Consider the following 12,738-nt stretch of genomic DNA (forward strand, 5'->3'; position numbering starts at 1 on the left):
AGGAAGGATGATAACAATTAACATTTATTGATCACGGGCTAAGTATCAGGCACTTCTCAAGAGTTCTATTTGAATTCCCTAAATCCTGGGGGCACCCCGGGGGGCTCAGTGGTTGAGCATCTGCCTTGGGCTCAGGCCATGATCCCAGGATCTTGGGATTAGGTCCTGTATTGGGCTCCCTGCAGGGAGCCTGCTTCTCCCTCTGCCTGTCTCTGTCTCGCTCTGTGTCTCTCATGAATAAATAAATAAAATCTTAAAAAAAAAAAAAAAGAATTCCCGGGAAGCCTGCGTGGTTCAGCAGCTGGGTGGCTGTCTTAGGCTCAGGTAGTGATTCCGGGATCCGGGATTAAGTCCTGCATTGGGCTCCTGCGAAGAGTCTGCTTCTCCCTCTGCCTATGTCTCTGTCTCTGTCTCTCTCTGTCTCTCATGAATAAGTAAATAAATCTTTAAAAAAATTAAGAAATAAAAGAAAAAATGAATCCCCTGAATCCTTATTTCCAACAACCCTTTGTGGTAGGTATTGTTATTTCCATTCCTCAGTTCAGAAAACCGAGACCCAGAGAACTAAGTCCTTTAACCAAGCCACTCAGCTAGTAAGAGGTAGAGCCATCATTTATAGCCAATGGTCCTGCTCCAGAGTCTACTGTCAGCCACTGTGCTCTACTGGTGTGGAGGGAAGTGTTCACAAGACTCCTGCTACCTTCAGATGCATCTAGCACTGAAAACAGTAGTCACTTAATAAGTGCGAGGTCCCTGCGTGCGCACTCAGGTGCAGTCATTGCCTGGCAGGTACACTTCTGGGCTGGTTGGAAAGCCAACCCCCATCTGGAAGCAGACACCTTGCCCCCCGCATGTCTGTGCTCTATCACTGCCAGTAGGCTGCCTCGTTGGGAAGCCTTCCTCTGTGCCCCCAGGTCTCCACCCTGTAGGATGTGCCAGTAAGGAAGGACACACCTAGGTGGTGTTCCAGACTCCCCATCCTTTTCCCTTGTAAGGACGTGTTGCTTGGGTCACTTGCTCAGGCCTGAAGGAGGGTATTCTATGGCCCAGTTAGAGGAAGTGACATTCTCATGGTCACACAATTGAATGGGACACCTGTGGCCCTTGGAGGGCCTGACCCCCTACCCAGATCACAAGCCCCTCCAGGAAACCAGGCCAGGTACCAAGTCTGCAGAGAACTGAGGACCCCAAGTAGATGGGGAGCAGGAAACCCCAGCACCAGCAGGGGCAAGCCAGCCAAGGTAAGAAGCAAAGCAGACCAGATGGAAACAGTGTGAACTGCCGGGAGGGCATAGGCCTTTTCAGAAAGAACAGCTTCAACTCTGCTCCAGTTGAGGGGTGAAGTCCTTTGAAAAGAGGTCCAATATTATTAGATTTTCCAATTTTTCCAAAGATGCCAGTCATTCCCATTTTTATGTAAAAGTCTCCAAGTTTTTAAAGCCAGCATTAAAAAAAAAAAAAAAAAAAAAAAAGGACTATTGTTTAGGCCCATCTTAACAGGTCTGTGGGCCAAAGCCAGCATGAGGGCCGCCTACTAACAACCCCTGCAGGAAGCCTCAGAAGGGCTGGTGCAGGGAGCTGTCTTTGTCTAGCTGTCCCTCTGAACTGCAGGGGCTCTGGGCTGGGGATAGTAGATCTGTATTTGAACGCCAACTTTGTCACTTACTGTGCTGTGTGACCTTGGACAAGACACTGTCCTGAGAACTTGTACGGACTCTGCTCTCATGGGAATGCTAGTACCTACTTCTCAGGATTGTTTGATTCTATGGAGTAACGTATGTAGAGTTCCCAGTAAATAGATAAATGCTCCTGCCCTACTTTCTCCAACCTGGGCTGACAGCTCTGCCTAAGTGAGCCCCATGTCTCTCGGACCTGATTATACAGGCTTTTGTGATGCCCGCTGGGCCAGAATCCCTGGCCAGGGTCCCCAACGCATGGGGAACTTCAGGGCTTTGTGCCCGTCAGAGGGGAGTGCTCCTGGCAGACACCAGCATTTGCCCGGTTTCTGGACTGACACCAGGTAGCTATTGTTTAAGGACCATTTTGGTTATTTCCTGAAGGCCTCGGTGAATGTGTAAGACTTAGGGGTTTGGTGGCAGAGGGAAGGAAGGGGCAAAAGATATTTTTGACTTCTCTCAGCACATGTAGGCAGTCACTTCTGCCTACATAAAGCTGGCCTGGCTCCAAATCCCACAGCATCCGGAAGGGTCTTCTGAATCATCCAAAATAGAATCAGCGTTGTTGAGGGGAATTTCTGGGTGAAGGATTCAGAACCATAAGACAGAATAGGAAGAGGAAGTGGTAAGCCTTCAGATCTAGAATCAGCATCAGAGGTCCATAGAACATTGGAGTCACTGCATTGTTGGGACACCTGTGGGCATGGAATATTGCCACCACCCACTCAGTCTGAGAATACGGACAGGTGGCTAAAATCTTACCTAATAGCCAATGCTATCCAATAGAAACAGAGCGCGAGCCGCGTGTATAATTAAACATTTTCTAGTAGCCGCATAAAAAAGTGAAATTTATTTTAATAACATTTTTATTCAACTTTTATTTTAATTTTTTAAAATTTTATTTATTTATTCACGAGAGCCAGAGAGAGCCAGAGACATAGGCAGAGGGAGAAGCAGGCTCCCTGTGGGGAACCTGATGTGGGCCTCAATCCCAGGACCCCGGGATTACAATCTGACCCGAAGGCAGACGTTCAACCACTGAGCCACTCGAGTGCCCCACAAATCTAGGTTTTAAGGTGAGGTTTTCTGAATTTAAAAATATTAGCAGTCAGTTAATAATTTAAAACTCATGAAAGGCGGCCAAAAAAACCTGACTGTGGGCTGGATGCAGACCTGGGGACCACTAAATTATAAATTCTGATTTGGTCTAAACCTTCCCTGCCGTGTTTTCTCAGTTTGCCCCTCCAGACCAGTCTCCACTCTTCTCCTCCCCACCCTAAGCCCAGGGGTTAGACCTGGATGGGCTGCATCAAGGGACTCTCCTGCATTTTGGCTTCTGTGGGAGCGACGGTTACTTAGCTTTCTGTGTCAACATGGCTGGGCCGCAGCATCCAGCTCTTTGGTCAAACATTATTCTGGAAGTTCCTGTGAAGGTGTCTTTGGATGAGATGTACATTTAGATTAATGGAGTTTGAGTAAATCAGATTGCTGCCTCATAATGTGGTGGGCCTCATCCAATCAGGTGAAGGTCTGAATAGACCAAAAGACTGACTTCCCCTGAGCAAGAGGGAGCTCTGCTAACAGATTGCCTTTGGACTCTTTCCTGGGAATACATATATTCTCTATCCTGTTGGTTCTGTTTCTCTGGAGAACCCTGACCCATACAGTTGGGTTTGGTCGTGGGGAGTGCCAGCAGGCCTGCAGAGGGAAGGTGTAGAGAAATATCCAGGGCAGCGCCCCCCTTTCAGAGTCATCAAGTGTTGAATGTGTCCCAGGAATAGAGGTGCCAGCCCCACTTAGGCCTCTGTCCCTCAGAACTTTTGCTGGGAGGTTCACCCTCCCACTATTGAGGACTTTCACTTTCCCTCCTGGTTTTCCTCACCCTCTGCCCACACCTTGGAACTAGGTTCCAAGCTTCGTTACTAGGCTGTCCTCAAATTAGTTAGTCCCTGTGCTTACTATTTCCTTTGGAGACCGTGCCTATGACATCTTACCTCTCAGATCAAGAAACCAAAGTCCAAAACATAAAGGACCTGCTTAACGTCACACGGCATGGGAAGACCAGGAGTCCCAAGTGGCCACTGAACCCCCACTCAGTGGCTTTTATTCATCTTGGTTTTCATTTACCATCACTGGTTCCATTCCTGTCCACCTGCCTGTACTTTGATATATGCGCCAGAATATGTATGTGTGTGTCCGAACCTTCCACCGACCTGTTGCTCATCACTTCTGTGTATTGTGGTGTTTTCCAGAGTGTGTTCCCGTGTTTCACTTAAATGCCACCCCCCCTGGAGGTCACCTAGATGGCATCCAGCTCCTGGGTACCCCTGGCAACAGTGGCCTGAATATCTTCCTACATCGTCTCCATAGTGACCGTGGGACAATTTTGCTGGGATGTGAACCCAGAAGTTGGAAAAGTGGGCCACCGGGCATGCAGGTTATAAATTCCCCTAATTACTTCCATGCTGCTTGCCAGCCTGGCTGTAGAAGGTCGTAGTCTCCCCAGGAGTACAGGAGGGGGTCAGTTCTCTCCCGTTCCACCATCACTTATTGTCCTCTTGCCTCACTGCTGCTGGTCAGATCAGCGTGTTGTTGGTGGAACTTGCGTTTAGCTGAGTTCCCTTGAACCAGGCCAACTTTGGACTTGAGTTGACCAATAGAATGTGGCGGAGTTGAATTCCCAGACTCCCAAGGCCAGTCCTTAAGGGGCCACATAGCTTTTGCTTTTGCCTTCTGAGAAGCCCACTGTCAGGTTCAGAAGTCTGGCCTAGACTCCTCAGAGGCTTCACAGTCATCGTGTTCATTCAAGCTCCAGCTAAGCTCCCAGCTGCGTGGCCCTGGCCACATCACGTAGAGCAGAGACAAAACCATCCCTGCAGAGCCCGGTCTATATGCAGAAACATGGGATGCCTGGATGGTTCAGTGGATAAAATGTCTGATTTCAGCTCAGGTCATGATCTCAAGGTCATGAGATGGAGATCCGTGTTGGGCTCTGCGCTGGATGTGGAGTCTGCTTCAGACTCTCTCTCTCCCTCTCCCTCTGCACCCCTCCCCCTCCAGCTCATAGTCTCTCTCTCAAAAAAAAAAAAAAAAAAAAAAAAAAAGGCAGAAACTAAAGCCAATAAGTTGCTGTGTTCTAGGGCCTTTTGGGGTGGTTTGTTATGTAGCCACAGACTGAAATAGGTATTTTGCCTTGTGTTTGTTCTTTCTGACTTCTGGATGTTCCTCTTGTATTCCAGAGATGAGTCTCACGTATGTTTCCAATGATCCTGTGCCACCCCTGCCACCCACCTCTCTCCCATGCTGCCATAAGCACATGGCTGACTCCTCTGGGTCTCAGTCCAGTGCCACCTCCTCAGAAAAGTCCTCCCTGACCACCCTGGCTGAAGTCTCTGCTGAGTCAGTTTCATTGTCCAGTTTCATCTTCTTCTTAGCCCATATCCTGACCCAGAGTCATTTATTGATTAGTTTACCGGCTCACTGCCTGTCTCCTCAGCTAGAAGGTAAGTTCCACGTGGATGGAGACAGTGAATGGGCACATAACCAGGTTTTAAGTAAATGTTGTTGACTGAATAAGTGGAAGAAGGCATGAGCAAAGAAATTAATAGGACAGACCCCAGATCAGAGGGCAACATTACTTTCTCATAAATTCTGGTATAGATCCACTGGTCAAATATTTACCGAGCACCTGCTATGTATCAGAAACCATTCCAGGTACCAGAGTTAGGGCCCTCGACAAAATAAAGTTCGTGTTCTGGTAAGTTGGTATTCTAGAGGGAGACAAAGTTAATAAACAAGAAAATACATAATACAGTGGCCTGACTAAATACTAAGAAGAAAAATACAGGGCAGCCCCGGTGGTGCAGCTGTTTAGCGCCATCTGCAGCCCAGGGCCTGATCCTGGAGACCCGGGATCGAGTCCCACGTCAGGCTCCTGCATGGAGCCTGCTTCTCCCTCCTCCAGTGTCTCTGCCTCTCTCTCTCTCTCTCTCTCTGTCTATCATAAATAAATAAATAAATCTTAAAAAAAAAAAAAAAGAAGAAGAAGAAGAAAAATACAGCAGAGTGAGTAGATGGAGAGTGAGGAGGGCAAGATTTTACACCACATGGTCCGGGAAGCTTCTCTGGGGAGGTAACATCTGAGCAGAGACCTGAATAAAGTGAGGAAACAAGCACATATTTGGAAGTGAAGTATTCTTGCCAATGGGAACAGCATGTGCAAAGGCCCAGAGGCAGGACAGTATAGGCACGTGGCTAGAGCGGAGAGGAGAGAGCGGTAAGGAAGTGAAGTCGGGGAAGTCAATTCCATGGAATCTCTAGCTCAGGCATTCAGGGCTTTAAAGTTCTCTTATGTTCAGAAAGCAAATAAGCTGTAGGCCCAGTGTTGATTACCATTCTTTATTTTATAGTGTTTTCAATCAGAAGGATTTGAAATCACGATTCATCTGGTTACAAGTCCCTCAGGTTTCTCTGTGAATGGACTTCTTTGTCCCCTGTTTTCCAGAAGGACAACTCCCAACCCCCACGGGCTGTAACTGTGACTGAATACTAAGGTAGTCATATGGGAAGAGGTGGAGCCCAGCCTCCATCTCGGGGGACCTCTCCTGTCTCTTCCCTGCTGCTCCCAGGGAAGCATCCATGACTCACTTGTGCCGTACCGGGGACCAAGGATGAGTTCAGTCTCTGGGTGCCACCGTCCCAGCCCATGCTGCTCGGGGAACTTCATCCCTCAGAGATGTAGGAAGGGGGTGGGGCGACAGGAGGCTTCCGGACCTCCTGCTGGCACCTTTTCTGGTGCCAGGCTAATGGTGGGCCGTTCATTGCACTTCTGGGAGTGCCCGCTGGGCCTCATACTGTGCTGTTCACTGGGGCTGCCCAGCTGCTTCTGCTGAAAACAGGGAGGGATCAAATCTTCTAGCACAGCCCCCTACCAGCCACTAGCTCAGGGGAAGTCTCAGTTGGCCCCCTCTGTAGAAGGTGGCTATGATATTTTCCCTGCCTGAGAAATTTTATCCTGGCCTTTTATGAGGCCCCAATTTATCTTCCGACTTTTTTTTCCCCTTATTCCTGAAAAATGGTGGCCTTTGCTAATTAAACATGCTTACCCCGTGGGGATGGGTAGGGAGGTAAAGACTGGCTTCTGGAACAGGTAGCAGCTGGCAGCCACAACGGCCCCTGTGGGCCACATGTAGGAGAGTCCTCCCTGTTGGGACCTTGGGTCACTTGTAAGACAGTGGGGCCGGGGCTTGGCCTGACCCCAGAATTATGGTCAAACTAAATCAGATTAAACAGGAAAATCTTAAAGGGCTCGGGTAGAGATGTTGGCTGGGGTTTCTAGAACTCCCCTGGTGTGCTCAGCACCCAGAAGAGCAGCAAGGAGGATTTGCACAGCCTCCATGTCCTCAGGAAGTCATCGATCCCTTCCCTGTTTCCAGGGATTGAAAATAACCCTGGCTGCTGGGTATCAGCAGGGGTAATATTCAAACAACGGGCACAGAATGGGCATCAACCAAGCAAAACCTACACTGGCTGTGAACAGCTGGAAAAACCATACTGGAACATTGCAGCCCCAAAAGCCTCTCTGAGGAAGGTGGTATCTAAGGGCACGATGATCTCTCCAGAGTGTAACCTCAAGTAGGCCATGGGGGATGTTAGCTGTGTCCAAAGGAATTGATAGCCCCCCCATTCCAACCGTTTAAGACAAATGCCATTCTGGATTAGCTTCCTATTGATGAAATTGGGTTCTCTTGCATCCTAGCCATAAAACAGCTCAGAGACAAAGGAGCTTGTTTCCCTGGCAGCAGATCTGGGAGATATCTGGGCCCTGACCTCCATGAAAGAGAAGGAGAGGATGTCCTAGATGATGAGCCTGTGGGCCCAAGTGGACCACGGGAGGTCACCCTTGCTTCCTGCATACTGGATCACAGAAAAGAACTGCTTGATCGTCCCATAGAGTCCTAGCAGCAGGTGATGGCAAAAGCCTTCTGGGAGGGCCCAGCCCAAAGAGAGTCCCGGGAGTGGGACTCAAAGGGTCCGAAAGGTGTTGTTGGCCAAGGCGGATGGCAGAGCTGTGATGTTGGCTGAGTGGATGTCGGCCCAGTCCGGGAAGGTGCCCAGCTGGAAGATGCTCTGTGCCCAAGTGTTCATGGCTAAGCTGAGCAGCAGGACGCCCATCAGGTTCATTGGGAGGCCTGTCCGCACCTGAAAGGGAGCCCAGACGAAGGGAGGGGTCAGCTCAGGGCCCATCCTACAGATGGGAAAACGCATGCCCAGAGTCAGGAAAGCATTCATTCAAGATCTCCGTGCCAGGACACGAATCCAGGCTGGCGGAGGCTCAAGACCCTTCCATCTTTACACTACCCTAGGCTGCCTCTCAAAGACCTGCAAATGCCTCTCCGCTCGCTCCCAACCCTGTCCACCAGGTGGTTTCTAGGTGCCAGGGTCTGTGCCATGGAGTTGTCATGGGGATGTGTCATTCAACCCATCCCTAGGACACCCTCGAAGGGTCATTATTACTTACTTCCACTTTACGGAAGATGAAAACGAGGCTCAGAGAAGTTGCTTACCCCCATCACACAGCTTGAACATAATCTGGTTTGATCCATAACACACATGCACGCTCACACTCACACACACGCTCATACACACACCTATCCACGCTACTTGTCTACTTAAGGTTATATGTATTTGTTGTGAGAATTGGTCTCATGGAAATTTCAACCTTTTTAAGTAGCTAGAATAGGTCTGTCCGTTTGCTTCCTGCCCCCCCCGCCCCCCTCTCCGGCTAACCAATTGTGCCATTCAGTCCAACCTTGGGCTGAAAATCCCAGTTTTGCATCTGGGTTTCCCCATTGGTCTACTTTAGCATCGCAAACTGCACAGTGAGAAAAGTCACTCTCTTTTCAATCCCTTTTTTGGATCACTCACAGAGACAGTCTCCCTTAGGTGCTATCATGCCCTTAACACTTCTCTCTCTTCCTTGCCGATTGCCCTCTGAACCTCTTGAACAGGGGTCCAGAACCTTCTCCAGGCCACCGTTATCAGGGCGAAGGTAATCATTTTGCCTTTTTTTTTTTGGTCTTTGCATTAATTTTTCGACTTACCTCCTATGGCGTACAATACCAGTTTTCCTTGTACAGATACGTCAGAAACTCATCTCTTTAAATACTCTTATTTAAGTACTTTTAAAATGTCAGTAGATGTAGGAAAATTGTTAAGTCCAAATGGCCACGGATGGCTCATGGAAAGGGCATCAGTCGTGGAAGGGAGCATGCCGTCCTGCCTCTGCTCTGGGGTGGGGATGGGGGTTCTCCAAGCCCTGGTAGCTTTGGAGGATTGGAAGGGGACTGGCCAAATCTTTGGGGTGGCTGGGAGGAGGGCTGGGCTCCCGGGGGCCTGGCTCCGAATGCCTGGTGAGTCCCACATTGGTCACTTCAGTTACCAATGTCATCGCTCTCAGGAGCGGGCCCGCAGGTGGGCACGCGGGCTCCGGACTGGCTGGCAGCGGGCGACTCTGAAACACCTGCCCCTGCTCCCCGCCCGCCCCCCTGCCCCGTGACCTCCAGCTTCCTCCTGTTCTCAGGACAGGCGTTATGTCTGCATCTCCGGCCTCTTGCTTCCTCCCTAAGCGGCCACCCTGCCCCACACCCACCACCAGCCCCCAACAATCCAATCCACCCCGCCTCTGCTGTTTTTCTGCTCTGCCCCATTTACTCATGTTCCCTACTTTGCCTCTGAATAAGCCCAAGATGTTCCCACTTCAAGGGGGAAGCATGAAGTTAATCATTCTCAGAGTTCTGTCCTCAGCCCCAAACACCTGACCACCCCTAAGATGAGCCAGATCCTAACATGTTCCAGGACATCGGCTTCGAATGAACCCCGGCTGACGCTGGCATCAGTCCCCCCACCTTCAGTGATTTATGCAAGAGCATCTAGTGTTCACCTGACTCCTTTGAACGGACCCTGCCGTGGATTGCTAAAGGAACACGGACGTTCCCTTTTCCAATGTAAACCCCGCCTTCCCTTCCCAGTTTATCCTGGCCGGAGTCTCTGCACCTGGAGATTCTGGACCAGGAATTGGTTTAAGCACATCCTCCTCCTCTGTGATGCCAGCTTAGGATTTGCATTCCCTGAGTGCCCCGGGCAGCCAGTGGAGGGGAAGTGGCAGCGAGGCAGGAGGAGGGAGGGAGAGGTGGGTTCAGCAGGGGATGGAGGGGAGAGAGAAGACACTGGTGGGTCTCCCCCCGCTGCCGCTGCCACCCTGGTTTCTGCCTCGCCCCCAGGGTGCAGCCTGCTGCCTGCCTCTCCTGAAGATTCCAGGCACGGAGCAGTTGGCTGACCCAGTAAGAAAAAGAAAGCAGTGCCCGGAGAGAGGAGGAAGTCCCTGTTCCCTGAGGCAGACTCTGGAAAGTCATCACTAAGGCAGTGTTTCCTGAAATTGTCTGAGCATAAGAATCGTCCCAGAGTATTTACTAAAACTAAAATGGATATTCCTGGTCCCATTCCAATTCTCTCTCTCTTTTAAGATTTTTTAAAATTTATTTATTCATGAGGGACACAGAGAGAGGTAGAGATATAGGCAGATGGATAAGCAGACTCCCTATGGGGAGCCTGATGTGGGACTTGATCCCAGGACCCCAGGATCATGACCTGAGCCAAAGGCAGACAGTCAGCCACGAAGCCACCCAGGTGCCCCTCCAATTGATTTAGTTAGAAACTGGGTGGGGGGCTGGTGAAGCAGGAGCAGGGGTCCTGCCCAGATGTCTGGCCCAGCACCTGCCGTCCACCCCACCCATGGCCTCTGCTAGGACGTGCCCCCACTCACCATGTCTTTCACCAGCAAGTGTCCAGAGGCGAAGGCAATGGAGTTGGGGGGCGTCGAGACCGGGAGCATGAAGGCGTAGGAGCAGCCGACTGTGCCAGGAACCATTAAGTAGAGCGGGTGCACTCTCAGGCGGATGGCCTGGTCCGGACGCCACGACAGGGAAACAGAGAGAGGCCACAGTGACAGATGGAGGTGGTTGCAGGCCACAACAACAGACAGAGACAGAAAGAGACGCGATGACAGAGACGTGTAGACAGAGATTGGCAGAGGGGCGGAGAACAACCGCAGCCGACCAGAAGACAGGTTTAGAGGCACAGAGAGACATGCAGATCCACAGGCGAAAGCAGAGACAGACAAGAAGAGAACCAAAATCAAGGGACACACAGAGAAGACATTCCCAAGGTTAGTGACATTCCCCAGGGCCACATTGCATGTTCACCTGCAAGGATGGGCCGGGGAGATTCATCTAGGACACACCTTCTCCAGCCTGCGAGAGCATCTTCATACCTGGAGGACTTGCTAAAACACAGCCTGCCGGCCCCGCTTCACCCAGGGTTCTGACCCAGCAGGTCTGGGGCGGCCCCGAGAGCCCGCCTTCCTAACAAGCTCCCAGCTGATGCTGGTGCAGAGAGCCACGGCCCCGAAAACCAAGTCACCTTCCTGGTCCTTCCCTCACCAAACGGTCCCCACAGCCCGTCCCTGGGCACCTTTCGTTGGGGTCTCACTAGATTTTGGAGACACAGAGAGCTCGAGGTAGCATCTCTTAATAAACATTTCCGAATTTTTAAGACTGCGTGAATCAAACGTGTCTGTGTGTTGGCCTTGGGTTCGTCACCTCTCCCAAATAACGGCTTCATCTACAATTCATGTTGGCCTCCACTCTACTAGTGTGTTTAAGATAGGATATTTTTGGCTCCTCTAGGGAATTTTTATGACCTAAAGCATATACATCTTCTCAGAAAGTGCTAAATTCACCCCCTTACATCTAAAACGTTTTAGTGTTGGTGATAAGCAACATTTAGAACCCTGTGTCATTCCCTAGTGTCCTCTCCAGTAAGAGTTGCCTCAACAGACCCGGCTGGGTCCACACTTCCCCTACCCCGTCACCCCTCAGGGACCCCATCTTGCTCAATCGTTGGCTCCCTCAGATCCCCGGAGAAGGGTGTGATTAAGTCATATCATAGTTGGCAAGGTTTGGGGACCCCCCATCCCAGACTACTGGTGGGGATGTAAAATGGTGTGCCCACTTTGGAGGACTATTTTCCTACATGGAGCAAAATTATAAATGCACGTGCTCTTCAGTTCTGGGATCTCAGCTGGGCATGTATGTAGATGGAATCAAAGGTGCACAGCCACGGAAAGGTGCAGGCAGCGTTGCTGGATCACAGCAAAGGCTGGACGCAGCCTACGTGTCCCTCGTAGAGATCTTAAATAGACCCACTGCTATCCACTCATAACAATATCCTCTAGTCCCTGGAAAAGGGTAAATTCATCTCTGTGTGCTAACACAGTGTGATCTCCATTACAAATTCATGCAAAAATAAGCCAGCTAAAACCCAAACCAAAGTGGCTCAGATAAGTGTGCCCGCCATATCACCGTTGGCATACAAAGCACGTAGTTGCAACACTGGCTTAATGTGACCAATTCTGGATTCTACTGAGATGATCATGTGGCTTGGTCTTCTTTAATCTATTTAAATATAGGACAATGCTGATCGGTCCCAGTGTTGATCTGTTTTGAAATTCCTCCTACAACCTCTATTTGAGCGTGATATATTCGTGATCCTGGATTTATTTTGCTATTTGCATCTTTGTTTACCTGTGAGATTGAGTTGTGACTTTTTCTCCCCTCCCTTTGCTGTCCTTCTTTGCTTTTGGTTTCTGGGTTCTGCTAACCTTATTCCTGGATTGAATGGCTTTCTCCATCTTTCTCTGAAATCGTGTGAGTGAGGTGGGAGCTAGCTGTTATTTGAAGGTTTGCTAGTTCTCACCTCACCGACCCTCTGAGGACTGGCTGGTGATTTTTAGGGTGGTGGTTCTCAACTGCGGATGATTTTGTCCCCCTCCCTGCCCAGGGGATATTTGGCAATGTCTGCAGACATTTTTGAATTAGGGTGGTGCTACTGGCATCTAGTGGATATTGGCCAGGGATGCTGATGACTGTCCTGCAATGTACAGGACAGCCCCTCCACACAACAGACAATTGTCCCAAAATGCCAACAGTGCTGAGAAACTCTT

The 12,738-nt window shown here is 50.1% G+C and overlaps 1 protein-coding gene across 2 annotated transcripts in view; it reads right to left on the reverse strand.

Moving 5' to 3' along the window:
- Nucleotides 1-6,058: 6,058 nt before the first annotated feature.
- SLC13A3 (solute carrier family 13 member 3) overlaps nt 6,059-12,738 on the reverse strand; it is a 75,040-nt gene continuing 68,360 nt past the window's right edge. For both annotated transcript variants that reach the window (XM_077873448.1, XM_077873449.1), the window contains exons 12-13: nt 10,501-10,638; nt 6,059-7,877 (exon numbers count right to left, since the gene is read on the reverse strand). In XM_077873448.1, the coding sequence (XP_077729574.1) occupies nt 7,701-7,877; nt 10,501-10,638 (315 nt within the window). In that variant the 3' untranslated portion in view covers nt 6,059-7,700. The remainder of the gene's footprint in view (nt 7,878-10,500; nt 10,639-12,738) is intronic.

The sequence above is a fragment of the Canis aureus genome, chromosome 26 (genome assembly GCF_053574225.1).
Source record: "Canis aureus isolate CA01 chromosome 26, VMU_Caureus_v.1.0, whole genome shotgun sequence".
Taxonomy (NCBI): domain Eukaryota; kingdom Metazoa; phylum Chordata; class Mammalia; order Carnivora; family Canidae; genus Canis; species Canis aureus.